The sequence below is a fragment of the Pyrgilauda ruficollis genome, unplaced genomic scaffold (assembly GCF_017590135.1).
Source record: "Pyrgilauda ruficollis isolate IOZ18807 unplaced genomic scaffold, ASM1759013v1 scaffold69, whole genome shotgun sequence".
Lineage (NCBI taxonomy): Eukaryota > Metazoa > Chordata > Aves > Passeriformes > Passeridae > Pyrgilauda > Pyrgilauda ruficollis.
In genome coordinates, this window is record NW_024528710.1 from 961,930 (window position 1) to 978,697 (window position 16,768).

A 16,768-nucleotide genomic window follows, 5' to 3' on the forward strand; every position below is an offset into this window, starting at 1 on the left:
TCCCGGAAATTTATCGAATCCTCAGGATTCCCTGTGATCCCGTTCCTTTTAGGGAGTTTTCATTAGCACCTCTAAAGAGCAGCTAACACTGGCACCTGTTCCCAGGGTGTCTTTTCCCATCTCCTCCAGCATGTGTTGCTTTGGCTCTTTAAGCTCTGAGAGAAGCAGATTCCCCTTTGTTCTCCCAGCTGCAGAACACCTCATTTATATCCATTTCGTTATTAACTGGCAGAATATATAAATTGAAGACTAAGTTTCATCCCTTCTCACTGCATATAACATTGCCTTGTCAACTCTGATAACTTCTCTCTTCCCAAATAATTTGAAAATTATGCATGAATGCTACAAACTGCTTCAAATTATATTTTGCAATGCCTTCCTTTTGATTACATCAGTTCTGACCGATGTGGATGTGCACACACACACCCAGAGCAGTTTTGGGGGCCCAGGGACTCCTTTCCTTGCAGCTCTTCCCAGCTTTTCCCTTGGAGAATCAACAACATCAAACTTCTCCAACCAGAGTGTGCAGAGGGAAAGAAAGACTTTAATACAGAAAGTGGCAGAGTGTGTTGTGAACTTTTGTTGCCTAAATGTCAATTTTATTCAATCGACCAGGATGCCAAAAGAGAAAAAACACAAACAAAATTAAAAAAACCCAAACAAACAAACAAACAAAAAAAAACCCCAAAAAACCAAAAACAAACAAACAAAAAAAAAACCACCAAAAAAACCCCAAACAAACAAAAAACAAAACAAAACAAAAAATACCCCAAAACCTAAATCCTGAAGAACCCACATTTCCCTTTACTGGGGAAAAAACAAAATCAGTGAAAATTGGACCTGTTTTGATGGCTTAGCTCCAGGCAGATTTGACAGAGTCTGCTCACCTTATCTCTCTGATAAAATCCAGGTGCACTTGACACACTCAGGTAGAGAGCAGATATTTCAGCCTGGCTCCAGCACTGACAGCAAAATTACTGCACAGTAAATGGGCAGGTCACAGAGGGACCACAGAGGTGATGAAGCAGCCAGCTTGGAGCAGCCTGGTCTATTGAAGGTGTCCCTGCACAGGGCAGGAGATGATTTTGAAGCCCCTTCCAGCCCAAACCATTCTGGGATTCAGCGATTCTGAGCTACCAAAAAGCAGCAGCTCTTGGTGCATTTTAGATTGTTCCTTTCTTTTTGCTTTCCTTCACCCACTCCTTGGTGAAATCAGCTGTTGTGAAATGATTCTTAGGGCAGCAAAGACTGGGGGAGCCCAAGAAATGACAAAGCAGGTGGGGGGGACACTCCGAGGGCAGCAAAGCACAAGTTCCCCTCAGTGGGGCTGTGCCAAACGGGGCAGAAAAGGGGCAGAAAAGGAGCCACTCAAACCCCCACCAGATGTGGATCTCTCTCTCCTGAGGGATTTCAAACGGGGATGAAGCATGCCAGGAAAAGTGTCAGAGATGACAGGAGCTGATGAGCTGGAACAGCTGGGCAGGGAGCACAGATTTCCTGCAGGGAAAGGCAGCTTGTTGTGAGTGGGGAAAACAGAAAACTTGACATGTGTCACCAAGGAAAAGGGAAAAGGACTTTCTGGAGCTGGTGGTGGATGGAGCCTGAGCCCAGGCAAGGAAAGGAGCAGGACCTTTCCAAAGGGCTCTTGTGCAGGCAGGCACTGAGGGTGTGTCACCCCTGAGAGCTGGGGGGATCCACAAGGCTGACCCCAAACCCACAGGGGCACTGTGCAGGGCAGGAATGCAGCAAGGTTTGTGTTTGTTCAGACAAAGGAGCAAAGGTCATGATAAATCCTTGGCAAGCTCAACCCTCCCCTCACTCAGCAGGATGGATGTGTTAAGATCCCGAATTCCCAGGGATCACAAGCCCATCTGGACTTGAGCAGACACTGTCCTCTGCAAATGGAGCTCTGGAGATGTTCCTGGGTCAGGGCTGAAGGGAAGGCAAAGGACAGCCTGGCTTTGCAGCCTGGTCCTTCTTCCACTGACTGTCACAGGGTTGGTTCAGCCTATGTCCTCAGCTTTTTCTTCTGCAAAATCTGTGAATTTTTATTTTGCACAAGAAGGAATTTTTCCAGCAGATGGAACAGGATGAAAATGCTGCCATTGAGCCAAGGCTCTTGGGCAAATAACAAACATTAAGTAACATTTGCAAAGGAACTGCACCCAGAGACTGATGAAATCAAAACTGGACTGAAGGACTGATGAAACTGAGATCCTTTCCAGGCAAAAGGCCACCCTAAAGCTGGTGCTGGTGTCCCTCACAACAGGTTCTTCTTCCAGGGATGGAATTGGTCACATCACTAAATGCCATTTCTCCTGGTCCCTGCCAGGGTGAGTGTCTGCAGTCAGCTCAGGTCAGGCTGTCAGGTCCTTCCCTCTCGCTGTTAGACCTCCAATTAATGAGGTTTTAATGAACTCAGGGCTCAGAGTTTTCATGGATCAGTGACATTTCCTATTAGAGAAATATCCCTGCTCAATCTGTGGAAGGTTCTTGTCCTTCACCAGGGCTGAGGCAGAAGCTCAGGACTCCAGGATTGGAATGAGCTGGATTTTATTAACACATTTCATAATTTGGTGAGAAAATTAGATTGGTACCTGCAGAGCAGAGGATGCTTCAGCAAGGCTCCAGATGAGGTCTTGGACCAGTGGGATAAAGAGAAATAGGGAATTATTGCCAGGGGAATGGTCTAGTGTTGGAGGAATCAGTGGGGGAGGGAGATTTCAGTGTGGCATAAAGTTTGTTTTCCATATCCAACATCACAGAGTGCCAGGATGGTTTGGGTGGGAGGCAGCTTAAAGCCCATCCAGTGCCACCCCTGCCATGGCAGGGACACCTCCCACTGTCCCAGGCTGCTCCCAGCCCCAGTGTCCAGCCTGGCCTTGGGCACTGCCAGGGATCCAGGGGCAGCCCCAGCTGCTCTGGGCACCCTGTGCCAGGGCCTGCCCACCCTCACAGGGAACAATTCCTAATTCCCACTATCCCATCCATCCCTGCCCTCTGGCAGTGGGAGCCATTCCCTGTGTCCTGTCTCTCTATCCCTTGTCCAAAGTCTCTCCCCATCTTTCCTGTCATCCCCTTCAGGCCCTGCAAGGTGACAGTGAGGTCACCCTGGAGCTTCTCCTCTGCAGGTGAACATTGCCATCTCTGCCAGCCTCTCCCCCAGCAGAGCTGCTCATCCCCAGTGCTGGGCTCTCTTTGGACGCCCAGCGTTGATTTGGCCCCAGGTGCTGTCCCTGGGCTCTCCAAGCCCCCTTCAGCAAGGCACAGGTGGGGGAGCTGAGCTGCCATGTGACAATTTACTCAGTTTATTTTAGTGGGACAAGAGCCCTTAAGTGTCACTGAGCTAAATATTTCTCTAATTCATGCAGAACTGAAGTGCAATTAGCAGCCTGATGTCACAGGCCTGGGTCACAGCTCTCTGCCATGGTGGGGCTGCTCCAAGGTGGGAGCTCAGGGCTGGGATGGAGCAGGGCTCTCCTGCCTTAGGGACAGTCCCCAGCTGTGCCAGGGCAGGGTCAGGCTGGATTTCAGGAAAGGTTCTTCCCCCAGAGGGTTCCAGGCACTGCCCAGGCTGCCCAGGGAATGGGCACGGCCCCGAGGCTGCCAGAGCTCCAGGAGCTCCAGGGATGGCCAGGCTGGGATCGTTGGGGTGTCAAGAGCTGGATGATCCCTGGGGGCCCCTTCCAGTCAGGATATTCTGTGATTCTACATTCAGCTCCCCAGAGACTCATAGTCAGATCTGCTATAAAGGATACCCCAAGAAAAAAGATAATCCAAAGGCATTTATTTTTTATGATACAGCCCAGCAAAATCTGATGATGGGGCAGTTCAGACAAGGCAGGGAAGGAAAATTCACTGCACCTGCTCCATCTGCTGTGTCCTCTGTTCTGAGGAACCCCTTGAGTTCACCTGTCCCATGTTCCTGGTGTAGATGATGGGATGGAGAGCTGCTGCTGGGAGGGTCCCACTGTATTCTCAGTGGGCTCCAAACAAGCACGTGGAGCTCCTCAATGTGTTCCCAATCTGCTCTGTCCCTACTGTCCCCAGGTGAGCTCTTCCCACATTTCACCTGCACTCTGCTGTGGGGTCACCTGTGCTGGGGGCCCACTCTTCCCCTGCTTTCCCTGGGCCTCTCCTGCAGGAAAAGCTGCTCATTTATCCCAGTGTGGAGGTGCCAGGGCTCCCTCCTTGGCACAGACTGAGTCAGGCATTAAAATCACTTTGCTGAAGTTTATTTTTCAGCACTGACAGCTGCTCTGTATTTTCTGCTCTCTCTCTGTTATTGGTCACTGCCAGGAGCTCACAAATGCCAAGTGAATTGCTGGAGGGGACTTCAGAAGTGATCACCTTGTTTGTAGCATGGCAAAGAAAAAAATCATGGACTCCCTGCACTGGAGTAACTGAGCAGATACTCCAGGCTTTAGTTTTGATGTCATGGTTTTCAGCTGAATTAATCTTGGTTTCAAACAATGGTTGCTATGTGGAGAGCAAAAGGTGGCATAAAAATAATTACAACATGCAAATATAAGGAAAGAGAAATCCACATCCCAGCACAAGGTGACAGAGAGAAACAATTTCAAAATATTCACGTCATTTCTGTCCTTCCTTCCCATCCTCTGAGCCTTGGTGCACCAGCACCAATTTCTCACATCCTGTGCTCTGGAATTGCTGAACTGAGCTGCAGCAAGGGAGGGGTTTGCACTGTGTTTCTGTCTCCAGCTGAATTTGAGATTCACTGAGTTCCCTCAGGGCTCTTGACTTGTCAGGAGATCCATGCCAGGCACCAGGGGAGCTGCACTGCCTCCTCTCAGCAGATGTGGGACTGTGGGCTTTGGGGCTGATGGGATGGGCTTTAGAGACACCCTGGATCCTACAGCTTGGGGGGAAGATGGAAAACAGCCCCAAAAGTGGTGTTCGTGTGCCTTGGCTGTGCAGCTGTTGGGGCTGGGCACTGGGCAGCCCCCACTGGGACACGCTGCTGGTGGCACTTCCATCTCCTCTCTGGCAGCTCCTGGGCCCCATTAGCAACGTCAGGAATGGCTGGCATTTCAAATTTGTTATTTCTTCCTTCTCCTTACAAAGTGCCAGTTTGACAAATCATGACTTTTCCCAGCACAGATGAATTTCTCCTGATTTAGGTGAATTTCTCACTGTGAAAAAAAATTGTCTTTTCAATATTTCATGTCTTGCAAATGAGAAGGTGCCAGTCCTGAGGTCCTGGGACATTCCAGACCATGTCAGCTCAGATATTAAAGCTAAGAAAAGTAGGAGGAAGGGGGGAGTTTGTTATTTACCATGTTTGCCTTTGGGGAAACTCCAGGGGCTGGAGTCCTTCCTGGGAAGTGGCTGAACATCACCTGCTGATGGAAATAGAGAATAAAAACTTTGGGATTGTTTCTCTTTTCCCCTTTGCTTTAGAGGGTGGGCAGGCCCTGGCACAGGGTGCCCAGAGCAGCTGTGGCTGCCCCTGGATCCCTGGCAGTGCCCAAGGCCAGGCTGGACACTGGGGCTGGGAGCAGCCTGGGACAGTGGGAGGTGTCCCATGGCAGGGATGAACTTTGAGGTCCCTCCCAGCCCAACCCATTCTGGATTCTGTCTTGGCTCTGGCTGGTGCTGCACAGCAGGATTAGAGGTTCTCTTTGCTGCCTCATTGTTATTATTTTTCATTAACCACCATCAGCAGCGCCAAGGATGCCTGAAGCCCCCCACAGCAGCTCTGGGTCTGCCTTGTAAAGCCTTTATTAATGATTGTATCCTTTGTGCAGTCCAGGAACAGGTCTCACCTTCTAATCCACTTCTCCCAGCGTTCTCAGAACATTTGTAGCTGTTAAGTAAAAATTTGGTTTCCTTTGGCTGAGGGATTCCAGGAGACAGCAGCAGCAGGGCCCATTCATTCCCCTGGCTGGGGTTTCTGCTGCCTCATCCCGCTCAGGAGCAGATCAAAGATCCTCTCTGCAGGCAGGGATCTGCAGCAGCCTGTGAGAGATGGGGAGAAGGCCCAAGGGTCGGGCTCACTGCTCAGTGAAGCTGCCAGGGGAGGTTATTTCTGCAGGGCCTCGCCTTCCTGTCCCCCTGTGCTGTTGGGTGTGTCACTGCTGTCACAGGCAGTGTCTGTGTCACTGCTATGCTGGGCACCTGGCGTGGCACCAGCCTCACCTGGCACACAGCAGAGGTGCCCCCGCATCCTGCTGCTGCCTGGATCAGGAATTCCAGCATTCCCAGACACAGCAGCCACTGCCCCTGAGGGTCCCCCTGGGGTGCAGAGCCCCTGCTCTCCCCTGATGGAGGAGAGTTTTGTGGGGCAAAGACAGAAGGACTTTTCCCTCCTTGGAATATTTGGAGTTTTGGCACAGCCTCAGAGTGATCTGCCCCGAACCCCCTTGTTGTGCTCACACTGACTGATCCAGGGGGAAACAGCTCAGGGTGGAATCCTTTTCCTGCAGAGGGACAGGGGATTTTATATTATGGGATATCACGGGATATCACCAGGAAGGACGTTGAGATGCTCGAGCGTGTCCAGAGAAGAGTGACAAGGCTGGAGAGGGGCTGGGAACACAAACCCTGTGAGGAACCACTGAGGGAGTTGGGGGTGCTCAGCCTGGAGAAAAGGAGACTCAGGGGTGACCTTACACTCTCCACAGCTCCTGAAAGGTGCCTGTGCTCAGCTGGGGCTGGGTTGGACTCGATCTTTGAGGTCTCTTCCAACCCAGTGATTCTCTGAATTCTGTGAATTTTTGTGTAAATATTTAGCAACTGTTATGTCCTACACTGAGAAATCCTGACTTTTTTTTTTTTCTTTTCTGCTATGTGAATTATTTTGCTCATTTTGAGGCTGCCACCTGCCATTTCCATGTCAGAACAGGCAGCACCATCAGGGCAGTTTTACCTCAGCCCACTGCTGGATTTATCCCAGGACAGGACTCCATGAGAACTGCAGATCTGCGGGGCAGGCAGAAGATGGTCAGATGGGAATTCCCAGCTTTAGCCCTCATTAGCTGTCAGGAGTTTGCTGCCCCAGAGGCTCCCCCAGGCCTGGCATGGAAGGTCAGGAAGGTGCAGACCTCGTTAGGGATTCCCTTTGATTAGGATCAGCCTGGGGGCAAGGCCTGGCAGCCCTAAACCCACACCACAGAAATTGTTGGGGCCTGTTAATTTGTGCTGCAGCCTCAGAGCATTCTCTAATTAAAAAACCACCAAACCACCACTTCTCTGTGGTTTACTAAACTATTTCAAGTTAATTGAATGTGGCCAGCATTAATATTCCTGCTGTGTGTGCGGGGGGGTGGTGCCTGTCAGGGGGACTATTCCTCTCAGCCCAGTTTAAGAGCCATTAGATCCCAGCTGGGAAGTGGAGGCACAGCCAAAGACCCACTCCCCTGCTTAAATCATTGTCCCAAAATTAGTCTGGGCCTAGGAAAGGCTGGGGCCAGCCTCAGCAGAGGGAATTACAACTCCGGGTTTGTTTTTGGATGGAAAAGTGTTTCCTTGCAGCCCAGCCCCAGCAGAATTTCCCATCTCCAGAGCCAAATGTGTCCCCGGGGGCTCCTGGCAGACGTGGGGCCACACCAGCTCCTGTCCCAGGAGCCACGGAGCCAGCAGCTTTAAGGGATGCTGCAAATCCACACTGGGCATTGTGGAATATCCCAAGGGAAGGGACCCCCAAGGACCATCGAGTGCAGCTCCTGGCCCTGCACAGGACAGCCACAAAACCCCCATCCCTGGCAGCAAAGGAGGGTGTTTGGAGCCCGGCCCGGAGCAGGTTGTGACCCCCAGACACCAGAGATCCTGGGGAATGCCAGGGATGATCCCTGGTGATCCCATGTGGGCTGTGGGGGATGTGCAGGGACACAGGAGGGACCCAGGGCCATCTGAGGCTGGAATTCCTCCTCATTTCACAGAGCAAGCCCGGGCTGGGTGTTTGGGGCCGGGGCACTGTGCACTCAAACCCGATGGAATGTCTCGGGGTGTGCCCTGAACGCCGCTGGGCAGTTGTCACCGCGGGCAAATACATATCTATGTATTTGTGTTGTGTGTGCATACACATTTTATACTTTAACGTTTATTATCATCATATCCCAGAGTGGTTTGGGTTAGAAGAAACCTTAAGACCATAAAGTTTTAAACACCTGCCATGGGCAGCAACATCTTCCAGTATCCCAGAGTGTTCCAAGCCCCATCCAGCCCAGCCTTGGACACTTGATCCAGGAGCAGCCACAGCTGCTCTGAGCACCCTGTGCCAGGACCACCCCAATTCCATCCCAGTATCCCATCCATCCTTGCCCTCTGGCAGTGGGAAGCTATTCCCTGTGTCCTCCATCCCTTGTCCAAAGTCTCTCTCCATCGTCCTTGTTGGCTTCTTCAGGTCCTGGAAGGCCACAATGAGGTCACCCCAAACATTCTCCTCTCCAGGCTGAACAATCCCAACTCTCCCAGCCTTTCCTCACAGGAGAGCTGCTTCATCCCTCTAAGTAATAATGACAATAATAAGGATAAGGATGATGATGATGATAATAATAATAGTAATATTGTGTAATAACAACAACAACAGTAACCATAATAGTAGTAATAACAACAATGACAACAACGACAACAATAATATATAATAAGACAATGCATTTCTCCATACAAATATATTTGTACATGTGCAAAAAGCCCAAAGCTGCTCTGCAGACTTCAGGTGTTTTTGGGTCACATCCACATTGTGGCAGTGTGGGCAGAGCCCCTCTGCAGCTCCCCGGGGATTATTTAAGCCATGCAGAAGGTCTGAGGGCAAAACAATCTCTTGTTTGTCACTCAGAGATTGTCCAGGGCTGCCCCAAATGAGAGATCAGTGGAACACGGACAGGGGCTTTGGGCCATGCAGGGGTCACTGCAGATGTGGTGTTTTGAGCCTGGTTTAGTGCTGGAATTGGGGTCAGGCCCATGGCTGGACTCAAGGATATTTTCCAGCTGTGGGAAATGGATTTGTAGAAAATTTTTAAAGCTTGATAGAAGGTTCACACAGTGCGCATTTTTATGTAAACTTTGAGATAAGAAATGCTGATTTAGAAATGCCATGCAATAGGACAGACATTGCTGAGAGAGAAATGGAACTAGAAACAAGTTTCAAAGGATGGTTTTGTAAATAAGACTGGATACTTTGGAGAAATAGAACTATGAAAGATGATTGTACTGGGACCCACAAGAGGTAATTTTAGGTTATTGGCTTTAAGGCATTTACAGCATGGTGTGGCTAAAGCTGATAGGCCAAGGAACACTTACAGTGTATTGTAATTAGGAAATAGTTGGCTTCTGATTGTGATGGCATGGCTTATAACATCTGTATTGTCCCATCCTTCTCATGAGACTAAAAATAGAACAAAAGTTTTTAAAACACCTCTCAGTAGCCCCATCTCTGAGTCCGAAAAAAGCTTAATCCAACATCCAGCCTAAATGATTCTCTGTTTTTTGAAGCTTTTGGGGTTGCAGAATTAATTTTCAGAACATGAGGCAAAATCCTGCTCCACCTGGAGCCCTCACCAGCCCCAGCTGACCCTTCCAGGTGATTTATGTGGGAAACCATAAACCACATGGGTCTAAGTGCTCTCCCAGCTAAACCTCCCTGCCAGAGCAGCCAGTCCCACCTCTTGTCGAGCAAAGTAGCTTTAAAAGACCCTGCAGGTCCCCAGAGTGGCCCTGCTCCTGTCACTGCAGGGTCCCCCCGGCCTCACCCACCTGCAGGACAGCAAGGCCACCCTGGGGCTCCAGAGAGGAGCCTCCCACTGTTTTGTTTTAAGGCTGAGCTGATATGAAATGATCAGGAGTGCTATTCCAGCATTGAAGCCCTTCAAGAACAAGCCCTTCCCCTTGGGCCATTCCTGTACCGTGCAGAGAAGCCCAGGCCAGGCAGGACACAGAACTCCCTGGGAATGGGGCTCTGCAGGCAAGGCAGACACAAATTTGGGAAATTTCAGCTGGCGAGGCTCAAGGAACTGAGGTAGGGATTCATTTCCTGCAGGAATTTTAAGTCAAGAAGGAAGCTATAGGCTGGATTGGACCAGGTCCACTTTCCCTTCCAGATATCTCATGGGACAGCATCCTCCAGCCTCAGGGGTCCCTCAGGAGCTGAGTGCCCAGTTCCTGGTGCTCTCCACAGCTCCCACTCACAGCAGCACCTGGAGTTTGGGCCTCAGCTCAGTTTGTTTTACTGCTCACAGCAAATTATTCTGATCCTCACAAGCAGCTCCATTGATTTCTCCTAATTATAAATCCTATAGAAAGTTTCCAGCTTGCCACAGTCCCCATTTTCCTCCCCACGGAGTCAATAAAAGTTAAGAGTTGCTCCCTGGTTCCTGTCATTACCACAATAAAACCCAGAGTAATTGAAAAGTGAATCAGGGAAATTGCTGGGTTGGAGAGCAGGGATAATTGGAATTACTTGGGAGCCCAAGCAGAGCTTGTCCCTGCCTGCCCCGAGCTGGAGCCACCCTGGACACTCTGCCAGGGTGACACAGAGCTCAGGGAGGGTAGCTGTCCCGCAAGGAGCAAAGCAGAGACCAAAAATCACTGCATAAATTCAGAGATTGACAGAGAGTTCTGAGTTGGAAGGGACCCCTAAAGATCCAGTCCAACTCCTGTGAGCCAACAAGGGTGATTTTGAATCCCATCTGAGGTTGTTCCACCTCCTAAAGAATACAAATGACAACAAAACAAGTTAAAAAGATAATTTCTCTCTCTATTAGCATAACATTTGTGATGCAGCAGCAGCTGAGCATTTGTCAAGAGAACAATTCCTTCCCTCCAGACAGATTTTAACTGGAACAGGAAGACCCCAAACCCCTCAAGTCATTACTGCTGGCACAATTTGAGGATGAGCTGATCCCCACAGTTGTGTTTGTGCTCCAGCCTGGAGCAGAGGCAGGAGGACAGAAAACTCTGCAGAGGCTTTTCAGTGGCAATGCTGGGAGAGGGAGAGCAGCAGAGACTGAGAGGCTGAGGGAGCTGGGGCTGTGCAGCCTGGGGAACAGGAGGTGGTTGGAGACCTCCCAGCACCTCCCAGGGTCTGGAGGGGACACAGGGAAGCAGAGAGGGACCCTGCACCAGGAACTGGAGGGACAGGACGATTCTCATCACTCCTGAGCTGCTCAGCCTGAGGTTTTCTTCCCTGACCCCTGCTCATTGCACAGGTGCAAAATCATTCATCCTCCAAGGGGTTAATGAAGGAAAATGAGTGCACTTTGCTTAATCTGGGCCCTGCAATATTCCCATCTATCCCTGTGTGTGCAGGCAGATTTGCACACATCCCTCTGGTTTTATCCAGCACCCACAGAAACACCAATTTATCCAATTCCCTGCACTCATTTCCTGCACCATCCTAACCCTGCTGCAGGAAATGTGCACGGGAGTGGACAGCAGGGACCAGAGACAGAGTTCTGGCTCTGTCCAGATGAAAAGCATTTCTCTGAGCAGCAGGGCTGATGGGTTTGGTTTTTCTGCTGTCTTATTCCTCAGGGATTCAGCTAAAAATAGTGAGCACCCCATTGTCACCAGTGGCTCCTTGGTGCCCAGTTCAAAGCTGGGCTGCAAATCCCCCTGGGATTTAATCACCAATTTCCATCCTGCTTTGTTGTGCATGAACAAATCTCACCAGCCCTGCTCTGCTGTCTTTAATGTTGAAAAGGGAGCAGCTGTGCTCTTCACATCCTGTTCCATGACAAAAAGCATTTCTCCTGGCAACTGAAGATGTGGAAATTTGGGATAATTCCTCTGGTTGCCTTGCAGCAGTGCTGGGGGTGTTGCTGGAGGCTTGCAATGAAGCTGTCCAGGGTTCCCAGCCCTTCTGGGTGGATTACTGCAGTCCTGATTGCATGGGGGTGAATCCAAGGATTTCTCACCCAACACCCATCCTGCATTCCTTTGGGGTCTTCATCCTGGGAAACTCCAACCTGAAACTGAGCCCCAGCAATGGCAACCCCATAATTCCATCCCCATTGTCACTTCCTGCCTGCAGCAGCAGCCCCTCAGCCTGTGGTGACCCCATTCCACCTCGTCAGGGCTGATGCTCAACCTCTGCTGGATTTCTCCTCCAGTTCCTGCCTCAGGGACAATTCTTGAGGCCAATACAAATCTGGACTTTGCTGTAGTTTGTGGGTTTGGCTTTTCTGCCTTCAGGGAATCAGGATCACAGAAAGGCTTGGCTTGGGAGGGACCCCAAAGCCCATCCAGTGCCACCCCTGCCCTGGGCAGGGACACCTTCCACTGTCCCAGGCTGCTCCAAGTCCCATCCAGCCTGGCCTTGGGCACTGCCAGGGATCCAGGGGCAGCCACAGCTGCTCTGGGCACCCTGTGCCAGGGCCTGCCCACCCTCCCAGGGAACAATTCCTTCCCAATATCCCAAAACCTCTGGCAGTAGGGAAGCCATTCCCTGTGTCATGTCCTGCCTGGTCTGTCCTGTTCTCCCCAGGCTGGAGAAGGAATGGGAATTTCCTGCTGCATCCCCACTCTCCCAGGGCAGAGGTAGCTGGGAGTTGGCATTGCCCTCCTTCCACTGGGGTATTGAGCCAGAGGGGTTTGGCCTTTTTGGGTGTCCTGAGGATGGCTCAGATGGGGTGGAGGAGCTCTGGAGGGCCCTGGTTGCTGTGCACGAACCCTGCTGGGGCTGCAAGGCCTCACTTTGAGGAGCTTCTGCAGCACTCAGGAAAACTCATCATGGCTTGGAACATTCCCATCCTTCTTTCCTATACCCAGAGAGACTCCTCTGCTCCCCTGGCACTGCACAGCAGCCAGGATGTGTCTCCTCTCTGCTGCACCATTAGCAGGGATTCATTAATACCACAAACTGCACATGTCCAACATCATTCTGGGGCAAAATGTTCACATTCAGCAGGAATTATGGATTTAACTTGGTTGGTATAAGAACAGCACTTGCTACTAGATCCACAACAGAAGTCAGCTCTGAGGGAAGTGTCCTCTGCTTGTTCCTCCCCCCAGGCACAACTGGGGGGTTACGAATGTAAAAAAGGGAGCACAAACAGGGTTGTGGCTCATGGGAGGTGTGAGAGCTACCAGGGGAACCCCTGAGGGCTTCTCTTTGTTGGGATGGACTGGATTGCTGCCTCTACAGGCTGGAAGGCCATCCCTGGCACAGGGCTGGGCTTCTCTGCTGCTCCAGCAGTGCCAAGGGAGCTGGCAGGGGCAACACCCATTTACAGCATGGACTGTTAGAGTGAAAGCAGCCCCAAAGAGCTCAGACCCCCACCGAGCTGTTGAACTGAGGCTGATAAAACACAAGCTGGGGATTGTGGCCTTGCCCTCAGAGCTGCTTTCGTGGGAGCTCCATCCCTGGGTGTAACTGGGCTGTCTCCCACAGTTTGACATGCAGAGGATAACGCTGGAGGAGCTGAAGCACATCCTGTACCACGCCTTCCGCGACCACCTCACCATGAAGGACATCGAGAACATCATCATCAACGAGGAGGAGAGCTTGAACGAGAACTCTGGCAACTGCCAAACAGAGTTTGAAGGTGAGAGAGTCAGTCCCTGGGTTCCTGTTCTGTTATCCTGTGTCTGTCAAACTCGCTCTGATCCAGGACAGGGGTGCCTGGGGTTGGCCGGGAGTTATTTTGGAGTGAGGAGCAAGGACACCCAGAGGGCTCAACAGCTGCCCTCAGACTTCTATCCCTCAGCAAAGCTGGTCCTTTTCCAGGCTCAGGGATGGAGCACTGGGGGTTTCCCCCCTCTCTGGTGGGATGCAGGCAGAGGGATGTGCTGAGGTCAGTGTCTAAGCCAGGCTGAATTTCCCTACAGAAACATCTTGATTTCCCTCATCCCACCATGGAAAGACTTTCTTGGGACTGGTAGGCCTTACCAAGCTGTGTTGGGCTTCTCCAGTTTTCTGTTGAGATCCCAAAAAGGCTTCCAGGGAGCAGCTGGGATGAGTCCTCTCCTGCACTGTAACACCAGCAGTGAGCAGAGGTCCATGCCCTGCTGCCCTGGGACCTTTTGCTCTGAGCTGCCAGGACCTGCCTCAGCCAGGACAGCTCCTCTGAACACGGGAGGAGCTCTGCAAAGCCAAGGGCTGAGCAGTGCTTGGAGGCACACAGAGAAAGGGAAACATTTCCTTCCTTCAGCAGAGCCACAGGGGATCAAGAATTGGGATCAGAACTGGGATCTACAATAAATTTTGCACTTGAACACAGCTGACACTGGCAAGGAAATTCCCCATTTTAAGCCACCTCAGAAGAAGCATTTTCCTTTCCTTGGCCAGAGGAACTCACACTGCTCTGAAGTGTTGCTGCTTAGAGCAACCAAACAGGTCCTGGTTGTTCAGCCTGTGGCTGCCCCTGGATCCCTGGCAGTGTCCAAGGCCAGGCTGGACGGGCTTGGAGCAGCCTGGGACAGTGGAAGGTGTCCCTGCCCATGGAATGAGATGGTTTTTAAGTTCCCTTCCAGCCCAGCCTGTTCTGTGATTCCATGAAATCATCTCAAGTGCAGAAGAGCCCAGGGGAATGCAACAGAGAAGCTCAGAGTTTGTACCCTGCTGGAGCCACTGTGTGTCCCACCCAGCAATCCCACTTTAGACCATTTTGGGAGGAATTGTGACATTCTGTGGGGTCAAACAGCTCTGAAAGGGCACCAGGCAGAGACAAAGAGCAGAGGATGAAAATATAGCCCAGTCCTTGGCCTGGCTAATGAATGGGATGCAGCAGCTCCATTCTCACCCTCATGTCTGCTAAACAGGGCAGAGAAGCTGGAGGAGCACAGCTGAATGACAAAAACCCTGCAGGAGGGAGGCAGCAGCAGCACTCTCTGAATTAGGCCAAGCAACAATTTTTGTGTTCCTCCTGGAGAAGAGCGCAGAGGAAGAGATGTTTCTTCCTTGCCTGGAGCTGTTGGTGCCCACTGACCTGCTGATCCCTGGGGACAGGAGCCAGCTGTCACTGCTGCAGAGTTCTGGGAGCTTGGCTGAACCATCCCAGAAAAAACCTGGGTCCCAAATGCTCAGCATCTCATTTTGGAAGCTCCAGTTTCCAAAAGTGCAGCAGGAACAGCTTTTCTCGTGGGATGTTTTGGCATTGCTGGTGCCAGGCAGAACCTAGAAGCAAAACAGACCCTTTTTTTAGATGTTGGGAACACACACAAATGCAGAAGAGAAAAAAGATCAGCTGAACTATCAACAGCAGGGCAAAGTTTTGCTCCAGGTCCCAGTGGAAGGGGACAGTTCTGGTCTGACAGCTCTGACAGGAGCATTTCTGCCAGGAAAGGACAGGTTGTGTCCCTGGAGCTCTCCAGGCTGGCCAGAAATGACCCTCAGAGCTCCCAGCTCTCAAACACCAGGATCCCTACAGGGCTCAATAGCAGGAATTACATGTCATGGATTGTGGCACTAAGGGACAGCTGTCAGCTGTCCAGGGGCGTGTCCCTGGGGTCACTCACTTCTAATTAGTGCACTGAAGGAGATGCTTTTTGGGTAGAGTTCCTTGAGTTTAATTTAGGTGCTGCCTTGGGATGAGATGAATTACACCCTAAAACAACTCCCTTTCTTCATTCAACTCCTCAAATAGCAATTCAAATATTTCTTTCAACTCCCATCTATATTTAAGGTACCATCCACCCCATTGAAGGGCCTTTAATTCTGGGAGGAATGAAGCCAAGATGAGCCCCAGTTGTTCCCTCTGAGATTTGGGGATCTCCTAAGGGAGCAGACACAGCAGAGACTTCCAGGAGCACCTTGGTGAAAGGGGGATCTCCACTCAGTGTCACCTCTGGGCGTGTTCTTGGATCCCAGACCAGCTCCAAACCCTTCTCCTCCTGTGGGCAGAGACATTCTCCTTCTCCACACCTGGACATCCCCATTTTCCACACCTGGGTGAGCTGGCTCAGGTGCTGAAGAGTGTTGTACAGATAATATCACCATCAGTACAAAGCCATGACATTTCTGTCATAAAATTATGGAAATAATGTGATAATAAGGTCTTTATGACCATGAAATCTTCAGTATCAATGTGGATGGCAGACCTTGCACCTCTCACCACACAGTTTACCCCAAATACAATATTTGTATTACAGTCAGGGCCAAGTCCAGGATTTCCTCAGCTCCCTCTGAACACTGAAGTCCTTTGCAGGATGTCACATCCAGGGGAAGGACAGGCCCAGGGCAGAAGCAGTGTTCTGTCCTCAGCTTTATCTCTGTTTTTATCAGCACTCAGGGCAGGACAGTGAAGGCTGTGTGATTTCCTGGGACACGGGGAAAGGACAATTTGCAGCTCCCAAAGATTGACAGCCCAGCAGCCTTTTCCTGGCAGTTCCCTTGATCCAGCACTCAGGACACAGAGCTGGTGGCACAGCAGTGTCAGTGGCTACAGGGCTGGCAGGGGGGTCCCACCCTCAGCCATGACCCTCACATCCATGGGATGCAGCCAGCAGCTCCTCCCTGCTCCCCGTCCTGCTCAGCTCAGTTTGGGGATGACAAACTGACCTGTTAAACCAAAAATAACTCCAGGCAGCCAGAGCAAGCCACCATCACTCACCTGTGGCAGGGCTGGGACAGGGCTCTATAAATACTCTGCTGCTGTCCTTGTGAGGAACGGTTCTCCTGCTGGGGAGAAGGCTCCCAGTGCTGGGAGCACATCCCAAACCCACCGTGGTCATTGTGACAGCCTGGCCCCATTAGCCCCAGTTCCTGAGGAGTCCTGGGGGCAGTGGTGTGTGCCAGCGAGGGAGTTCTCCTCTGCAGCCTGTCCTGGGACTGTTGAGAAGATGAAGAATGACCCAGCTTTGATTTGCC

At 51.2% G+C, this 16,768-nt stretch overlaps 1 protein-coding gene across 2 annotated transcripts in view; it reads left to right on the top strand.

Annotated features, from left to right (window-relative positions):
* Positions 1-16,768, top strand: part of CALN1 (calneuron 1) — a 139,133-nt gene that overhangs the window by 119,283 nt on the left and 3,082 nt on the right. For both annotated transcript variants that reach the window (XM_041484928.1, XM_041484929.1), the window contains one exon: positions 13,352-13,505. In XM_041484928.1, coding sequence (XP_041340862.1) covers positions 13,352-13,505 — 154 coding nt within the window. The remainder of the gene's footprint in view (positions 1-13,351; positions 13,506-16,768) is intronic.